The following is a 14,304-nucleotide window of genomic DNA, read 5'->3' on the forward strand; positions in this document are numbered from 1 at the left end:
TGCAGAGACCTCTCTGAGGCAGAGGTTTTTAATTTTATTTTTTTAATGGAGGTGGTTTGGGTGGTCAGTTGTCTTCAGTTCCAATTTTTGTGTGGTGGGGTCCGTGCCCCTCTGTTCCGGCCTTGCGTTATGGGGTCTATGTCGGTGGTTTGATGCGGGGGAAGCGTTGCCCTCTTGTTTGGTGTGGATGCTGTGTCTCGGTTGTTTGGGCAATGGTGTGTATGGATTAAGGGGTGGAGTCTTTATGGTCTTGTTGGTTGTGGTTGTTGGTCACAGTTTTTCGGTCACTTTGATTTGATCGAGTACATACACACACACAATTATGATGTACACAAACATACAAATACTTATTCCTTAATACATACATACGCGCACACATAGGTACTTAGCAATATACGTTGATACATACGCTCCCACATAGATACACACTCACGATACATGCATCCACATGCACATTCACTGTACAAACATACATTACAAGCACATATGCATACATACACTCATACATACAATCACGTTTCATCAAACATACGAAACCCCAAAACAGTTGGCACGTTGTGTAATTCGTAAATAAAAACAGAATACAATGATATGCAAATAATTTTCAACTTATATTCAACTGAATAGACTGCAAAGACAAGATATTTAATGTCCGAACTGAGAAACATAATGTTTTTTGCAAATAATCATTAACTTAGAATTTAATGACAGCAACACATTGCAAAAAAGTTGGCACGGGGCATTTTTACCACTGTGTTACATGGCCTTTCCTTTTAACAACACTCCATAAACGTTTGGGAACTGAGGAGACACATTTTTTAAGCTCTCAGGTGGAATTCTTTCCCATTCTTACTTGATGTGCAGCTTAAGTTGTTCAACAGTCAAGGGGTCTCCGTTGTGGTATTTTAGGCTTCATAATGCGCCACACATTTTCAATGGGAGACAGGTCTGGACTACAGGCAGGCCAGTCTAGTACCCGCACTCTTTTACGATGAAGCCACGTTGATGTAACACGTGGCTTGGCATTGTCTTGCTGAAATAAGCAGGGGCGTCCATGGTAACGTTGCTTGGATGGCAACATATGTTGCTCCAAAACCTGTATGCACCTTTCAGCATTAATGGCGCCTTCACAGATGTGTAAGTTACCCATGTCTTGGGCACTAATACACCCCCATACCATCACACATGCTGGCTTTTCAACTTTGCGCCTACAACAATCCAGCGAAGCCGACGGCGTTTCTGGGTGTTTTTGATAAACGGTTTTCGCCTTGCATAGGAGAGTTTTAACTTGCACTTACAGATGTAGCGACCAACTGTAGTTACTGACAGTGGGTTTCTGAAGTGTTCCTGAGCCCATGTGGTGATATCCTTTACACTGATGTCGCTTGTTGATGCAGTACAGCCTGAGGAATCGAAGGTCACGGGCTTAGCTGCTTACGTGCAGTGATTTCTCCAGATTCTCTGAACCCTTTGATGATATAACGGACCGTAGATTGTGAAATCCCTAAATTCCTTGCAATAGCTGGTTGAGAAAGGTTTTTCCTAAACTGTTCAACAATTTGCTCACGCATTTGTTGACTAAGTGGTGACCCTCGCCCCATCCTTGTTTGTGAATGACTGATCATTTCATGGAATCTACTTTTATACACAATCATGGAACCCACCTGTTCCCAAATTGCCTGTTCACCTGTGGGATGTTCCAAATAAGTGTTTGATGAGCATTCCTCAACTTTATCAGTATTTATTGCCACCTTTCCCAACTTCTTTGTCACATGTTGCTGGCATCATGTGACTAAAGTTAATGATTATTTGTAAAAAAAAAAAAAAATGTTTATCAGTTTGAACATCAAATATGTTGTCTTTGTAGCATATTCAACTGAATATGGGTTGAAAATGATTTGCAAATCATTGTATTCAGTTTATATTTACCTCTTACACAATTTCCCAACTCATATGGAAACGGGGTTTGTACATCAACAATATGATTTGCCTGAGTAGGTGGACAGGACAAAAAAAATAAAAAATCTCATCCATGGTAAATTGCCCTGTCAATCAGCCACTTGATGCGTGAAATCTCCCTGTACCCTTAGTAGAAAAGTGGTCCCTGTTTCCACTTACATGTGTGACGAAAGAGAAATGGCGATGGGGTCATATTGAGCCTTCATACACATTGTGTGGCGTTGATACCAAATATACTACATCACATTCATCTAAACCTTGTCTGAATCAATCAGGTGTTGACTGTAAAACTACAGACTTCAAACTTAATGTGTCTTCTTGAGAAGGGGGACCTTGCAGGATTGCAATTCATTAAAGCAGTGTCTAACCATAATTTTTCCTCGTGACTGTAGTCCCAGCAGCCTTCAGATCCTAAACTAGCTCTTACCTTGTAATTCTGATCTGGATCCTTACTCCATGAGGTAAAATCATTGACTGTTAACTGTCAAAATATTTGAAAAGGGTCAACGTTTAATTACAATTGAAGAGCGAAATACCATGCTTGGCCTATTTTGAGATTTAATATACCTTTACCAAACACATAAATACAATGTACGGGTATGTGAACTGTGTTGCGTCAACAGAAAATCTCTACGGCAGATGTGGATGAACATGAACTATGAATCCATAGTCTAACCTTGGGTTTTCCCTGATGGGATTAAACATCAGGAAATTACTGCAATACATCCGATTCTGGAAATTTAGTCATTTGAAGGATACATTTCCTCAAAGTAGTCAATGTGTGGAGGTTGAAGGATGTCAAGAGCCGAGAGCACCTGGGGAGAAAGTTGAAACATCGTTGACACATTTGTATGTTTTTTTTAAACACAAGATCAGTACGACTTTTCCAAATTGAGAGAGGCATGGACTAACATAGCTCATAGGGATGACAGATACTGACACAAAACTGCAAGTTCACTGTAGGGCTACTAAAAATACTTTAAAAAATTCGAGCATCAAGTCAGATTCTGGAAAACAATTCAAATTGATTTTGTGGGACCGCTGAGACTTTGAAATTTTTTTTTAGAAAAAAATATGTACAGTATAATATGGGAGCGTTAATTCCTGTGAACAAGACTGATAAGTAGCATGGTTTAATGTGATTGCTTTTTACTAAATATAGCCATATTCCATGTATCTAAGAGGGGGTGCACAAGCATTCTGATTAGTTTTTTGTGTCACGTATGTCAGATGTTTTGGTCTGTTATTCACCCAATTAGTTTAATCATTTTGTAAGTAAAATGTTTTTTAAGTCTTCTAGGGAGCTGTTAAAACCAGTGGTTAGTCCAAGTACAATAAAATGAAAACATGTTTCCAATATACTAAAATACTTGTGGCAGGTCGCTACAAGTAAGAAATGTGAAAAAAAAGTTTAAGATTAAGGTACAGGAAGGTAACACTTCATCTTCGAGGTGACATATGTGCTAAAGTGTAGCTCTTGTTGCATTGAAGTAACAAAATAAGCAGTAACATATGAAAAATACAGTAAAATGATACAATGTAAAAATTAAAAAAACATGTTGATACTAATAACACAGACTTCTGATTAAATCAGTGCCATATCATATTGGGGGACAGCTGATGACAATAAGGGCCCACTGCTCGCTGTGGCGCTCACTCACACTCACACACACACACACACACACACACACACACACACACACACACACACACACACACACACACACACACACACACACACACACACACACACACACACATATATATTATTTTAGGGGGCGCCGAATTCCTAGCAACTGTCTTGCGTTAAATATATGTAAACATTGTTTATCCTTATAAAAAATGCATGCATCATAGCCAATTATGCTAATAATATAAGGACATCATTTTGTCACTGCCTCTGCAACCCCCCTGACCATGCCCTCCATCGCCACAAAAGTATGTGTGCCTTAGCACCTGCAATAAACAATGTGGTATTTGTACATAATACATTGTGCACTTACATTTTCATGTTTAAAGAAACATAACATCTTCAGTTCTCGAAATACCCTCTTGCAAGAAACAAGGTTTTGGAAGACATTTGGCATCTTTTTGAGAGCAACGCGCTTCCCGTTCCTGGGGTCTGTGACTGACCTAAAAGAAGAATGACAAATAACAGTAAGCGTTAGTGTTTTCCATACCTTCATTTATTTGTGGCACCCCCCTGTAAGTGGAAATGCATCTTGTTTTATGTCAACTTTGCTACATTATAATGTCATTTGTTTTCACAAGTTAAAAACAATTTTTGTTATCCTGTCAATGAGACTGTGGAGACTAAACAACCTCAATTGGAAGTTTTCCCATCTGTAATTTTAAGGACTGTGTACCTATCTGCCAAACTAAATACCAACATTTAGAGAGGGTAGAAAAATAAATTGTGTTGCATTTAGAGATAAAAACAGCACAATTTGAGTAATAAAGCAAAAACATATCGTGTAAACAGAAAATAGTTCCATCCATCCATTTTCTACCGCTTATCCCCTTCGGGGTCACGTGGGGCGCTGAAGCATATCTCAGCTACAATCGGGCATATTAATAATTCATAACGACACGAGGATTCATCTTTATAACGTATTTAACCTTATTTAAAAAATACATCCGTATTAGCTAATTTTGCAATTTAGACTTACAAGTGACTTACAAGTACCTTAACTTACGAGTAATTTGAGATACAAGCTGTCTCTTGGCTGTATGTTATGCTTTAAATTGCGAGCAGCACAGTATAAGTTACAAGCATTTTCGTCGTCGGGTCAAGTAGTATTTGTCACAGGATTAATAGTTAATATATTGCTATGCCTTGTTCCTGCTTTGCATACACAAGAATAAACATAAGTTTAATTAGACAGATGACATGCGTGTTTGATCGCCGCTCAGCAATCAACATCCTGTCCTCCAACAATCACAACTAAGAAAGATGCGTAGGAGAGGAAGCTGAAGAGCAAGTCAGAGAAACAAATCAACAAATACACAACAGCAGGTACCAATAGGTAAGAAAAAGTTGGTTTTGCATAATAAGTCAAAAAAAAAAACACCAAATAATATGTGCATTGGCCCAAAGCAAACATCACTGCGTGGAGCTAGACGAGGACCTAGATAAAACTTCTTGAGATTACCTTAACAGGAACAGTCGAGAAGAAAATTGATGGTGTAACATCCATCTTCATTGTGGCCAGAGAACGCTTCGACAGAGAAGAGAAACAGCAGCAGCAAAAATCAGCCATACAGGACAACGAGAGAGATCTTGCAACTAGGGGAGCAGATCAAGATTTTCAACATGCAGGTCAAAGCAGCAAGTGTTGAAAAAAAGGAGGGCAAAAAATAACCGCTAACGAGAGAGGCATCTCTGCAGACTAAGAAAAGCTAAAAAGGTCCCTGAAACTGAGAAAGGAGAAGAACACCAAGGTTTACCAAATCTTTGTTGGGGGAGGTCAGATCTATAAAAGATCTGCAAAACTGACCAGCCCTAAAGAAGTCTTAGGAGTTCCTCAATGAGTTTCACAGTGATAACCTCAAGAACAAAGCCTTTAGTGCATTAAACAGAACTGTAGAAACTCCTGAAGAAGAACTTGATGCCAATAAACTAACATGGAGAGAAGTCCAGGACTTTTACAGCAAGCCAAATAAGCATCTGCCCCTGGACAAAGTGGTATAACTTATAAAGTATACAAGAAATACCCAGGGCTACTACACAGGTTATAGACAAAAACTGGAAAAAAGCAGAAGGGTGTTACTCAAGGAAATCAACTCCTCCGCCATCAGCAATTTTCGAACAAATTATCTCTTAAAGGCATCGTGTTTTTTCTGCATTTAAAATACTTACTTGTGGTGCACATAACATGTAATGTTCTAGGGTCAAAATGTTGCATAGATTGTTTTACAGACCATCTTGGGGCGGCATGGCGTAGTGGGTAGAGCGGCCTTGCCAGAAACCTGAGGGTTGCAGGTTCGCTCCCCGCCTCTTACCATCCAAAAATCGCTGCCGTTGTGTCCTTGGGCAGGACACTTCACCCTTGCCCCCGGTGCCGCTCACACCGGAGAATGAATGATGAATGAATGAGTTGTAAAAATGAATGATGGGTTCTCACTTCTCTGTGAAGCGCTTTGAGTGTCTAGAAAAGCGCTATATAAATCTAATCCATTATTATTATTATTATCTTTAAACCGCTTTCTGACCATCTCTTCAGGATCCGCCGTTTTGTAGGTGGTCCTATTTATTTGCCTCCAATTCAACTGCGTCTTCTCCCTGCCAGCAAATGTGTAGTTTTTGGCGCTTCCATGTTGAGTTTAAAGGCCTACTGAAATTTTTTTTTTTTATTTAAACGGGGATAGCAGATCCATTCTATGTGTCATACTTGATCATTTCGCGATATTGCCATATTTTTGCTGAAAGGATTTAGTAGAGAACAACGACGATAAAGTTCGCAACTTTTGGTCGCTGATAAAAAAAGCCTTGCCTATACTGGAAGTAGCGTGACGTCACAGGAGGAAGGGCTGCTCACATTTTCCCATTGTTTACAATCCAGCGAGAGAGATTCGGACCAAGAAAGCGAAGATTACCCCATTAATTTGAGCGAGGATGAAAGATTTGTGGATGAGGAACGTGAGCGTGAAGGACTAGAGTGCAGTGCAGAACGTATCTTTTTTCGCTCTGACCGTAACTTAGGTAAAAGGGCTCATTGGATTCCACACTTTCTCCTTTTTCTATTGTGGATCACGGATTTGTATTTTAAACCACCTCGGATACTATATCCTCTTGAAAATGAGAGTCGAGAATGCGAAATGGACATTCACAGTGACTTTTATCTCCACGACAATACATCGGCGAAACACTTTCGCTACGGAGCTAACGTGATAGCATCGGGCTCAAATACAGATAGAAACAAAATAAATAAACCCCTGACTGGAAGGATAGACAGAAGATCAACAATACTATTAAACCATGGACATGTAAATACACGGTTAATGCTTTCCAGCCTGTCGAAGATTAATAATGCTGTTGCTAACGACGCCATTGAAGCTAACTTAGCAACGGGACCTCACAGAGCTATGCTAAAAACATTAGCTATCCACCTACGCCAGCCAGCCCTCATCTGCTCATCAACACCCGTGCTCACCTGCGTTCCAGCGATCGACGGAGCGACAAAGGACCTCACCCGATCACCGATGCGGTCCGCGGCCCGGAGACGGAGGAAGTCAAGGTAAGGTCGGCGGCTAGCGCGTCTGCTATCCATCTCAAAGTCCTCCTGGTTGTGTTGCTGTAGTCCGCCGCTAATAAACCGATCACACCTACAGCTTTATTCTTTGCGGTCTCCATTGTTCATTAAACAAATTGCAAAAGATTCACCAACACAGATGTCCAGAATACTGAAGAATTTTGGGATGAAAACAAAGCTTTTTTGTATTGGATCCAATGGGGTCCGAATACTTCCGTTCTCTCCGTGACGTCACGCGCATACGTCATCATATCTAGACGTTTTCAACCGGGAAATTTAAAATTGCACTTTATAAGTTAACCCGGCCGTATTGGCCGTACGGTAGCGCGTATCCAACTCAAAGTCCTCCTGGTAAGAGTCTCTGTTGTCCCAGTTCTCCACAGGCCAATGTGTATCCAACTCAAAGTCCTCCTGATAAGAGTCTATGTTGTCCCAGTTCTCCACAGGCCAATGGTAAAGCTTGACTGTCATATTTCGGGAATGTAAACAATGAAACACCGGCTACGTGTTTGTGTTGCTGCAGCCGGCCGCTAATACACCGCTTCCCACCTACAGCTTTCTTCTTTGCTGTCTTCATTGTTCATTAAACAAATTGCAAAAGATTCACCAACACAGATGTCCAGAATGCTGTGGAATTTTGTGATGAAAACAGACGACTTAATAGCTGGTCACAATGGTGTCCCAAAATGTCCGCTACAATCCGTGACGTCACGCGCAAACGTCATCATACCGAGACGTTTTCAGCAGGATATTTCGCAGGAAATTTAAAATTGCACTTTACTAATCAAACCCAGCCGTATTGGCATGTGTTGCAATGTTAAGATTTCATCATTGATATATAAACTATCAGACTGCGTGGTCGGTAGTAGTGGGTTTCAGTAGGCCTTTAATGACAAATATAAGTTAGAACTATATGGTACTTTGTATTAGAAATGGCAACAGCGGAGGATGCATGCGCATGTACGAGCCAGGCTGTACCGCAGCAAGAGGATGGAGAAAAGAAGGTGCTTATTGACTACAGCATCGGACTACAATGGCAGACTCACGCATAGATCTTCAGGTAAATCTCTAACATGCGGAGATATCCGCTGACGTCACACTTTGGAAAACTGCACAAATTGGGCAAATTCCAAATGGCTCGTTTGGAGGAAGTATGAAGGAAGGCAAGATTGATTTAGAAATATCTCCGCCATGCCTCCATGGTTTGATTTCAAATTTTCAGGACTTATGCAGATCTCAAATACACAAAACCAGCTACCGAGAGGTAAGAAACTTTGGCTTAGCGCGGGGGTCGGCAACCCGCGGCTCTAGAGCCGCATGCGGCTCTTTAGCGCCGCCCTAGTGGCTCTATGGAGATTTTTCCAAAATGTATGAAGAATGGAAAAAGATGATGGGAAAAAAATCTATTTTTTTGTTTTAGTATGGTTTCTGTAGGAGGACAAACATGACACAAACCTCCCTAATTGTTATAAATCACACTGTTTATATTAAACATGCTTCACTGATTCGAGTATTTGGCGAGCGCCGTTTTGTCCTACTTATTTTGGCGGTCCTTGAACTCACCGTATAGTTTGTTTACATGTATAACTTTCTCAGACTTTCTAGGACGTGTTTTATGCCACTTTTTCTGTCTCATTTTGTCCACCACACTTTTAACGTTGTGCATGAGTGCACAAAGGTGAGTTTTGTTGATGTTATTGACTTGTGTGGAGTGCTAATCAGACATATTTGGTCACTGCATGACTGCAAACTAATCGATGCTAACATGCTATTTAGGCTAGCGATGTGTACATATTGCATCATTATGCCTCATTTGTAGGTATATTTGAGGTCATTTAGTTTCCTTTAAGTCCTCTTAATTACATTTATATCTCATGACACATGTAATATGGCTTTTACTTTTTTGCGGCTCCAGACAGATTTGTTTTTGTATTTTTGGTCCAATATGGCTCTTTCAACATTTTGGGTTGCCGACCCCTGGCTTAGCATAATGGGTTCCCTTTTGGTGTTGAGAGCAAAATACTATTTTCTGTCCTGGTAAAAAGACTACCTACAGAATGAATAACAAATATGTTGACATGTCAGTCCAGAAGAGCGGCATTCCAGGTTTCTCCGACTGCTTAGAACATACGGGCATCCTCAACCAGCTAATCAGAGAGGCCAAAGAGACCTAGCCACTTGGTGTCTGTATGGATCAATGATTATCATCGACTTCGGAGGATTCAAGCAACGATTTAAAACTGGCCATTACACAACATAGTGGCAGGACTTTGAAAAGGGTATTAAGACAGACTGCACCATCTCATCTATCTTGTTTGTGATGGGAATGAACCTGCTCATAACAGCAACAGTAAATGAATCCAGAGGGTCTTTAAGGGAGTCTGGCAACCACCAACCTCCAATAAGAGACTTTATGGAATACCTTACTTGACAACTATAACCAATGCGCAAGCAAGATCAAACCTGAAGACACTTGATGACTTGGCAATGTGGGCTCAGATGTAATTCAAGCCAGAGATATCAAGAAGAGGAAATGTGACCAGTATGTTCCAGCTGCGAGTCGAGGCGGAGACCTTACCGTCAATTAGGTGCTTAAGTAAATGGTATGATGCATCCCTGACTGACAGACGCAATGTTTCTAGGACAGAGAAACAGGCAGACAAAGAATAATCAAGGTCGGGGCTACCAAGAAAGTTTAGGTCTGGTCAGTTACAACTACACAATCATCAGTAGTTGAAGAGTTCAAGGTGTCAAAATGCAGGATTGTGTTGACGTATTAAAACTTCACTGATGAAAAGGTCAGAAGGGCAGGCATCACTACTAGATCAGGATGCAAATGGGCAGCGGACATATTAGTGGCATAAACTGAAAGGTAGAAGAGGGACATAATCCTCGCCGAGGTCCAACACCTAGAAGAAGAAAGGTCCAGGTCTATGGCCGTCGAACTCAGATTACAAGCAGCTTGGACAAAGCGGGATTTACCAAAGCGGAAAATTATATGGAAACTGAAGCCTTGTCAATCTCTTTCCTACTCTGTTCAATGTAAAACACCCCGCCATCATTAACAAACTTCCACAAACCAAAGTATTTCTTGTAAAGGGTATACAAACAGGTAATGGAAGCTTAAAAAATAGGAAGCTAAAAACCTGCAACTTACATGTCACTTTGGAAAGAGAGGAGGACTTTTTTTTCCCTTTACCATGTAAATTTGAAGTTGTGGAACTTATCAGCACTAAAGTACTGTAAAACCTGTCTGATTCCACTTTAAGCAAGTATTCAGAATAGGGTAATGCACCAAATTATATTATTGTCTTATATGCGTTAAACATGCCTGTATTTTTATTTAACACCTTTAACATTTTAACAAAAATATTCTATATAAATATTTAGGGCCGAAAATATTGTGGCCAAAACAGCTAAATTTGTGTTTCATCTGACATCACACGGACAAAAATAAGACCTTCTGGAGGAAAGTTCTGTGGTCAGATGAAACAAAAATTGAGCCGTTTGGCCACAATACCCAGCATTATGTTTGGAGGAGAAAATGTGAGGCCTTCAATCCCAGGAACACCATGCCTACCCTCAAGCATGGTGGTGGTAGTATTATGCTCTGGGCCTGTTTTGCTGCCAATGGAACTGGTGCTTTACAGAGAGTAAAAGGGACAATGAAAAAGGAGGATTACCTCCAAATTCTTCAGGACAACCTAAAATCATCAGCCCGGAGGTTGGGTCTTGGGTGCAGTTGGGTGTTCCAACATGACAATGACCCCAAACCTACGTCAAAAGTGGTAAAGGAATGGCTAAATCAGACTAGAATTAAGGTTTTAGAATGGCCTTCCCAAAGTCCTGACTTAAACCCCATTGAGAACATGTGGACAATGCTGAAGAAACAAGTAGAGCTGAAACGATTCCTCGAGTAACTCGAGTAATTTGATTACAAAATATATCCAAATAATTTTTGCTGCCTCGAGGCGTAGTAATTTTATTTTATTTTTATTTTTTTAATGGCTTTTTGCCTCGTTTAGTAGTCAAAGCTCACGTTTTGGCCTCTTGTCCAAACGCAGACGCATCCTTGTCTTTAAAATCGCAGACTTTTACAAACGCTGGCCAAAGTGTTTGAGTTTGAGTTTGAGTTTGAGTTTATTTCGAACATGCAAGCATACAACATGATACATCACAATTTCCAGTTTCTTTTCAACATGTTCGAAAAGGAGTAGGAAGAAGCAGAGCTTATTTAATCCTACCCCTTTTCTTTACATAACAGTTGCAAAACTTTTTGTTCACTTCCTGTTCACAATTTTTTCACAATAAACTCCATAAGTAATAACAATAAAAATAAATAAATAAATAATAGTAAGAATTTAATAATAATAATTGGTGAAGTAAGTCATATTTCATATGATGAGATAAGTAAGATTACTTTAAGAATGGATGAATGAATGGATGAAATAAATTGAGAATGTTTGTCATGGTTCTTCTTCATTGTACTTTGTAAACACTTTAAGTTTGAAGAGTTTCTTGAAGTGGATCATATTAGTACATTGTTTGATTGCTTTGCTTAATCCATTCCATAATTTAATTCCACATATCGATATACTGAAGGTCTTAAGTGTTGTACGTGCAAACAAATGTTTTAAATTACGTTTTTCTCTAAGATTATATTTCTCCTCTTTTTTTGAGAAGAATTGTTGTATATTCTTGGGTAGCAGGTTATAGTTTGCTTTGTGCATAATTTTAGCTGTTTGCAAATTCACTATGTCGTGGAATTTCAGTATTTTTGATTCAATAAATAAAGGGTTTGTATGTTCTCTATATCCAACATTATGTATTATTCTAACTGATCTTTTTTGTAACACCGTTAATGAATGAAGTGTACTTTTGTAATTATTTCCCCATATTTCTACACAGTAGCTCAGATATGGTAACACTAGTGAGCAGTAGAGAATATGAAGGGATTTTTGGTCTAGAACATGTTTTGCTTTATTCATTATTGACGTGTTTCTTGCAACTTTATGTTGTATATTTTTTACGTGAGATTTCCAGTTCAATTTATCATCAATCATTATACCTAGAAATTTGGTTTCGTTTACTCTTTCAATTTCTATTCCGTCTATTTGTATTTGTGTTTGACTTTCTCTTCTACTATTACCAAATAGCATTATTTTAGTTTTACTAAGATTCAACGATAGTCTGTTTTTGTCAAACCATCTTTTTAATTTGTTAATTTCTTCTGTTATTATTTGTAATATCTCCTGTGTGTTCTCTCCTGAACAAAACGCTGTTGTATCATCCGCAAATAATACTAACTTTAAATCTTTTGTAACTTTACAAATGTCATTTATATAGAGATTGAATAATTTAGGTCCTAGTATTGATCCCTGAGGTACACCACAGGATATATTTAGCGTTGTAGACGTGTGTTCGCCTAGCTTCACGTATTGTTTCCTGTTCGTTAGATAACTTCTTATCCAGTTTAAGACTAACCCTCTGATGCCATATCGTTCTAGTTTTTTGATTAAAATATTGTGATTAATTGTGTCAAATGCTTTAGTTAGATCCATAAAAACCGCTGCTGCACATTTTTTACTATCTATTGCATTGGTAATTTCTTCTGTAATTTCAATTAAAGCCATTGAAGTTGAAACATTAGCTCTGTATCCATATTGGTTCTCTTCGAGTATTCTATTTTTATTTATGAAACTTTCTAATCTGTTATTGAACAGTTTTTCAATGATTTTAGAAAATTGTGGAAGTAGAGAAACAGGTCTATAATTTGTAAATTGATGTTTATCTCCAGTCTTATAAATTGGTGCAACTTTAGCTATTTTCATTTTGTTTGGAAATGTACCTGTTTGAAATGATAGGTTACTAATATACATTAATGGTCCTGAGATCTCTTCAATAACCTTTTTTATCGTTTCCATATCAATTCCGTTACAATCAGTTGAAGTCTTAGATTTACATTTTTTCACGATTGTAACTATTTCCTCCTGTGTCACATTACTGAGGAACATGGAGTTGGGATTTTGCTCTATGGTATCATTATAGTCCTCAATTGGAACTGGGTCTGGAATCCTTTCTTCCAATTTTGGTCCAATATTTACAAAATAATTATTGAAGCTTTCAACTACTTCCTTTATGTTGTCATTTTTTTTATTTTCATCTAAAAAGTATTGAGGGTAGTCCCTCTTAGTTCCATTTTTAATAATGCTATTGAGGATGCCCCATGTTGCTCTCATATTATTTTTGTTCCTGTCCAACAATTCACTGTAATATTCTTTTCTACATGATCGTAGTATTTCTGTTAACTTGTTTTTATACTTTTTGTACTTAATTTCTGCCTCTATAGTTCTTTGTGCTATAAATTCTCTATATAGTGTATTCTTCTTCTTACAAGCATTTTTTAATCCTTTTGTCATCCATGGTTGATTATTCTTTCTCTGCTTGTTACTGAGTTGTATCCATGGACAATGTTTGTCATAAAGTATTATGAACTTGTTTAAGAAATGTTCATATGCTTCATCAACCTCTTTTTCATTATACACATTGTCCCAATCTTGCTTTTGTAGCTCAATTTTGAAGGCAGTCATCCTCTTCTCTGTGCATAGTCTTCGAAATGTCCTTTTGTCTTCCATGTTCTTCTTGTAGTTTCCATTATATATTGTAAAAACTGGCAGATGATCACTAACGTCGCTTATAAGTAGACCACTTGTAGTGTTATTATCAAAATCATTGGTAAAAATATTATCAATAAGCGTGGCACATTGTCCTGTGATTCTGCTTGGCCTTGTGATTTTAGGATATAGACTGATGCTGTACATTGTATCAATGAAGTCATCAATAGACTTTTGCTTGTTGGGGTTCAATAAGTCAATATTAAAGTCACCACATAAGAACATTATTCTTTGACCATTGTCCATGTAAGTTGCCTTGATCCATTCTTCAAATGTTTCTATACTTGACTTAGGTGATCTATATATACAACTGATGAATATGTTTTTGCTTTTTTCCTGACATATTTCAATGGTTATACATTCTAAGATATTATCAATGGCAAATGACATGTTTTTTACCACTTTGTAGTTCAGGTTTT

At 38.5% G+C, this 14,304-nt stretch overlaps 1 protein-coding gene across 1 annotated transcript in view; it reads right to left on the bottom strand.

Annotated features, from left to right (window-relative positions):
* The window catches only part of nlk2 (nemo-like kinase, type 2), a 92,212-nt gene that overhangs the window by 61,781 nt on the left and 16,127 nt on the right, over positions 1–14,304 (bottom strand). Inside the window, exons 2-3 of the mRNA XM_062067865.1 lie at positions 3,963–4,092; positions 2,719–2,774 (exon numbers count right to left, since the gene is read on the bottom strand). Of these exons, the coding sequence (XP_061923849.1) occupies positions 2,719–2,774; positions 3,963–4,092 (186 nt within the window). The remainder of the gene's footprint in view (positions 1–2,718; positions 2,775–3,962; positions 4,093–14,304) is intronic.

Source organism: Entelurus aequoreus, linkage group LG13 (assembly GCF_033978785.1).
Source record: "Entelurus aequoreus isolate RoL-2023_Sb linkage group LG13, RoL_Eaeq_v1.1, whole genome shotgun sequence".
Lineage (NCBI taxonomy): Eukaryota > Metazoa > Chordata > Actinopteri > Syngnathiformes > Syngnathidae > Entelurus > Entelurus aequoreus.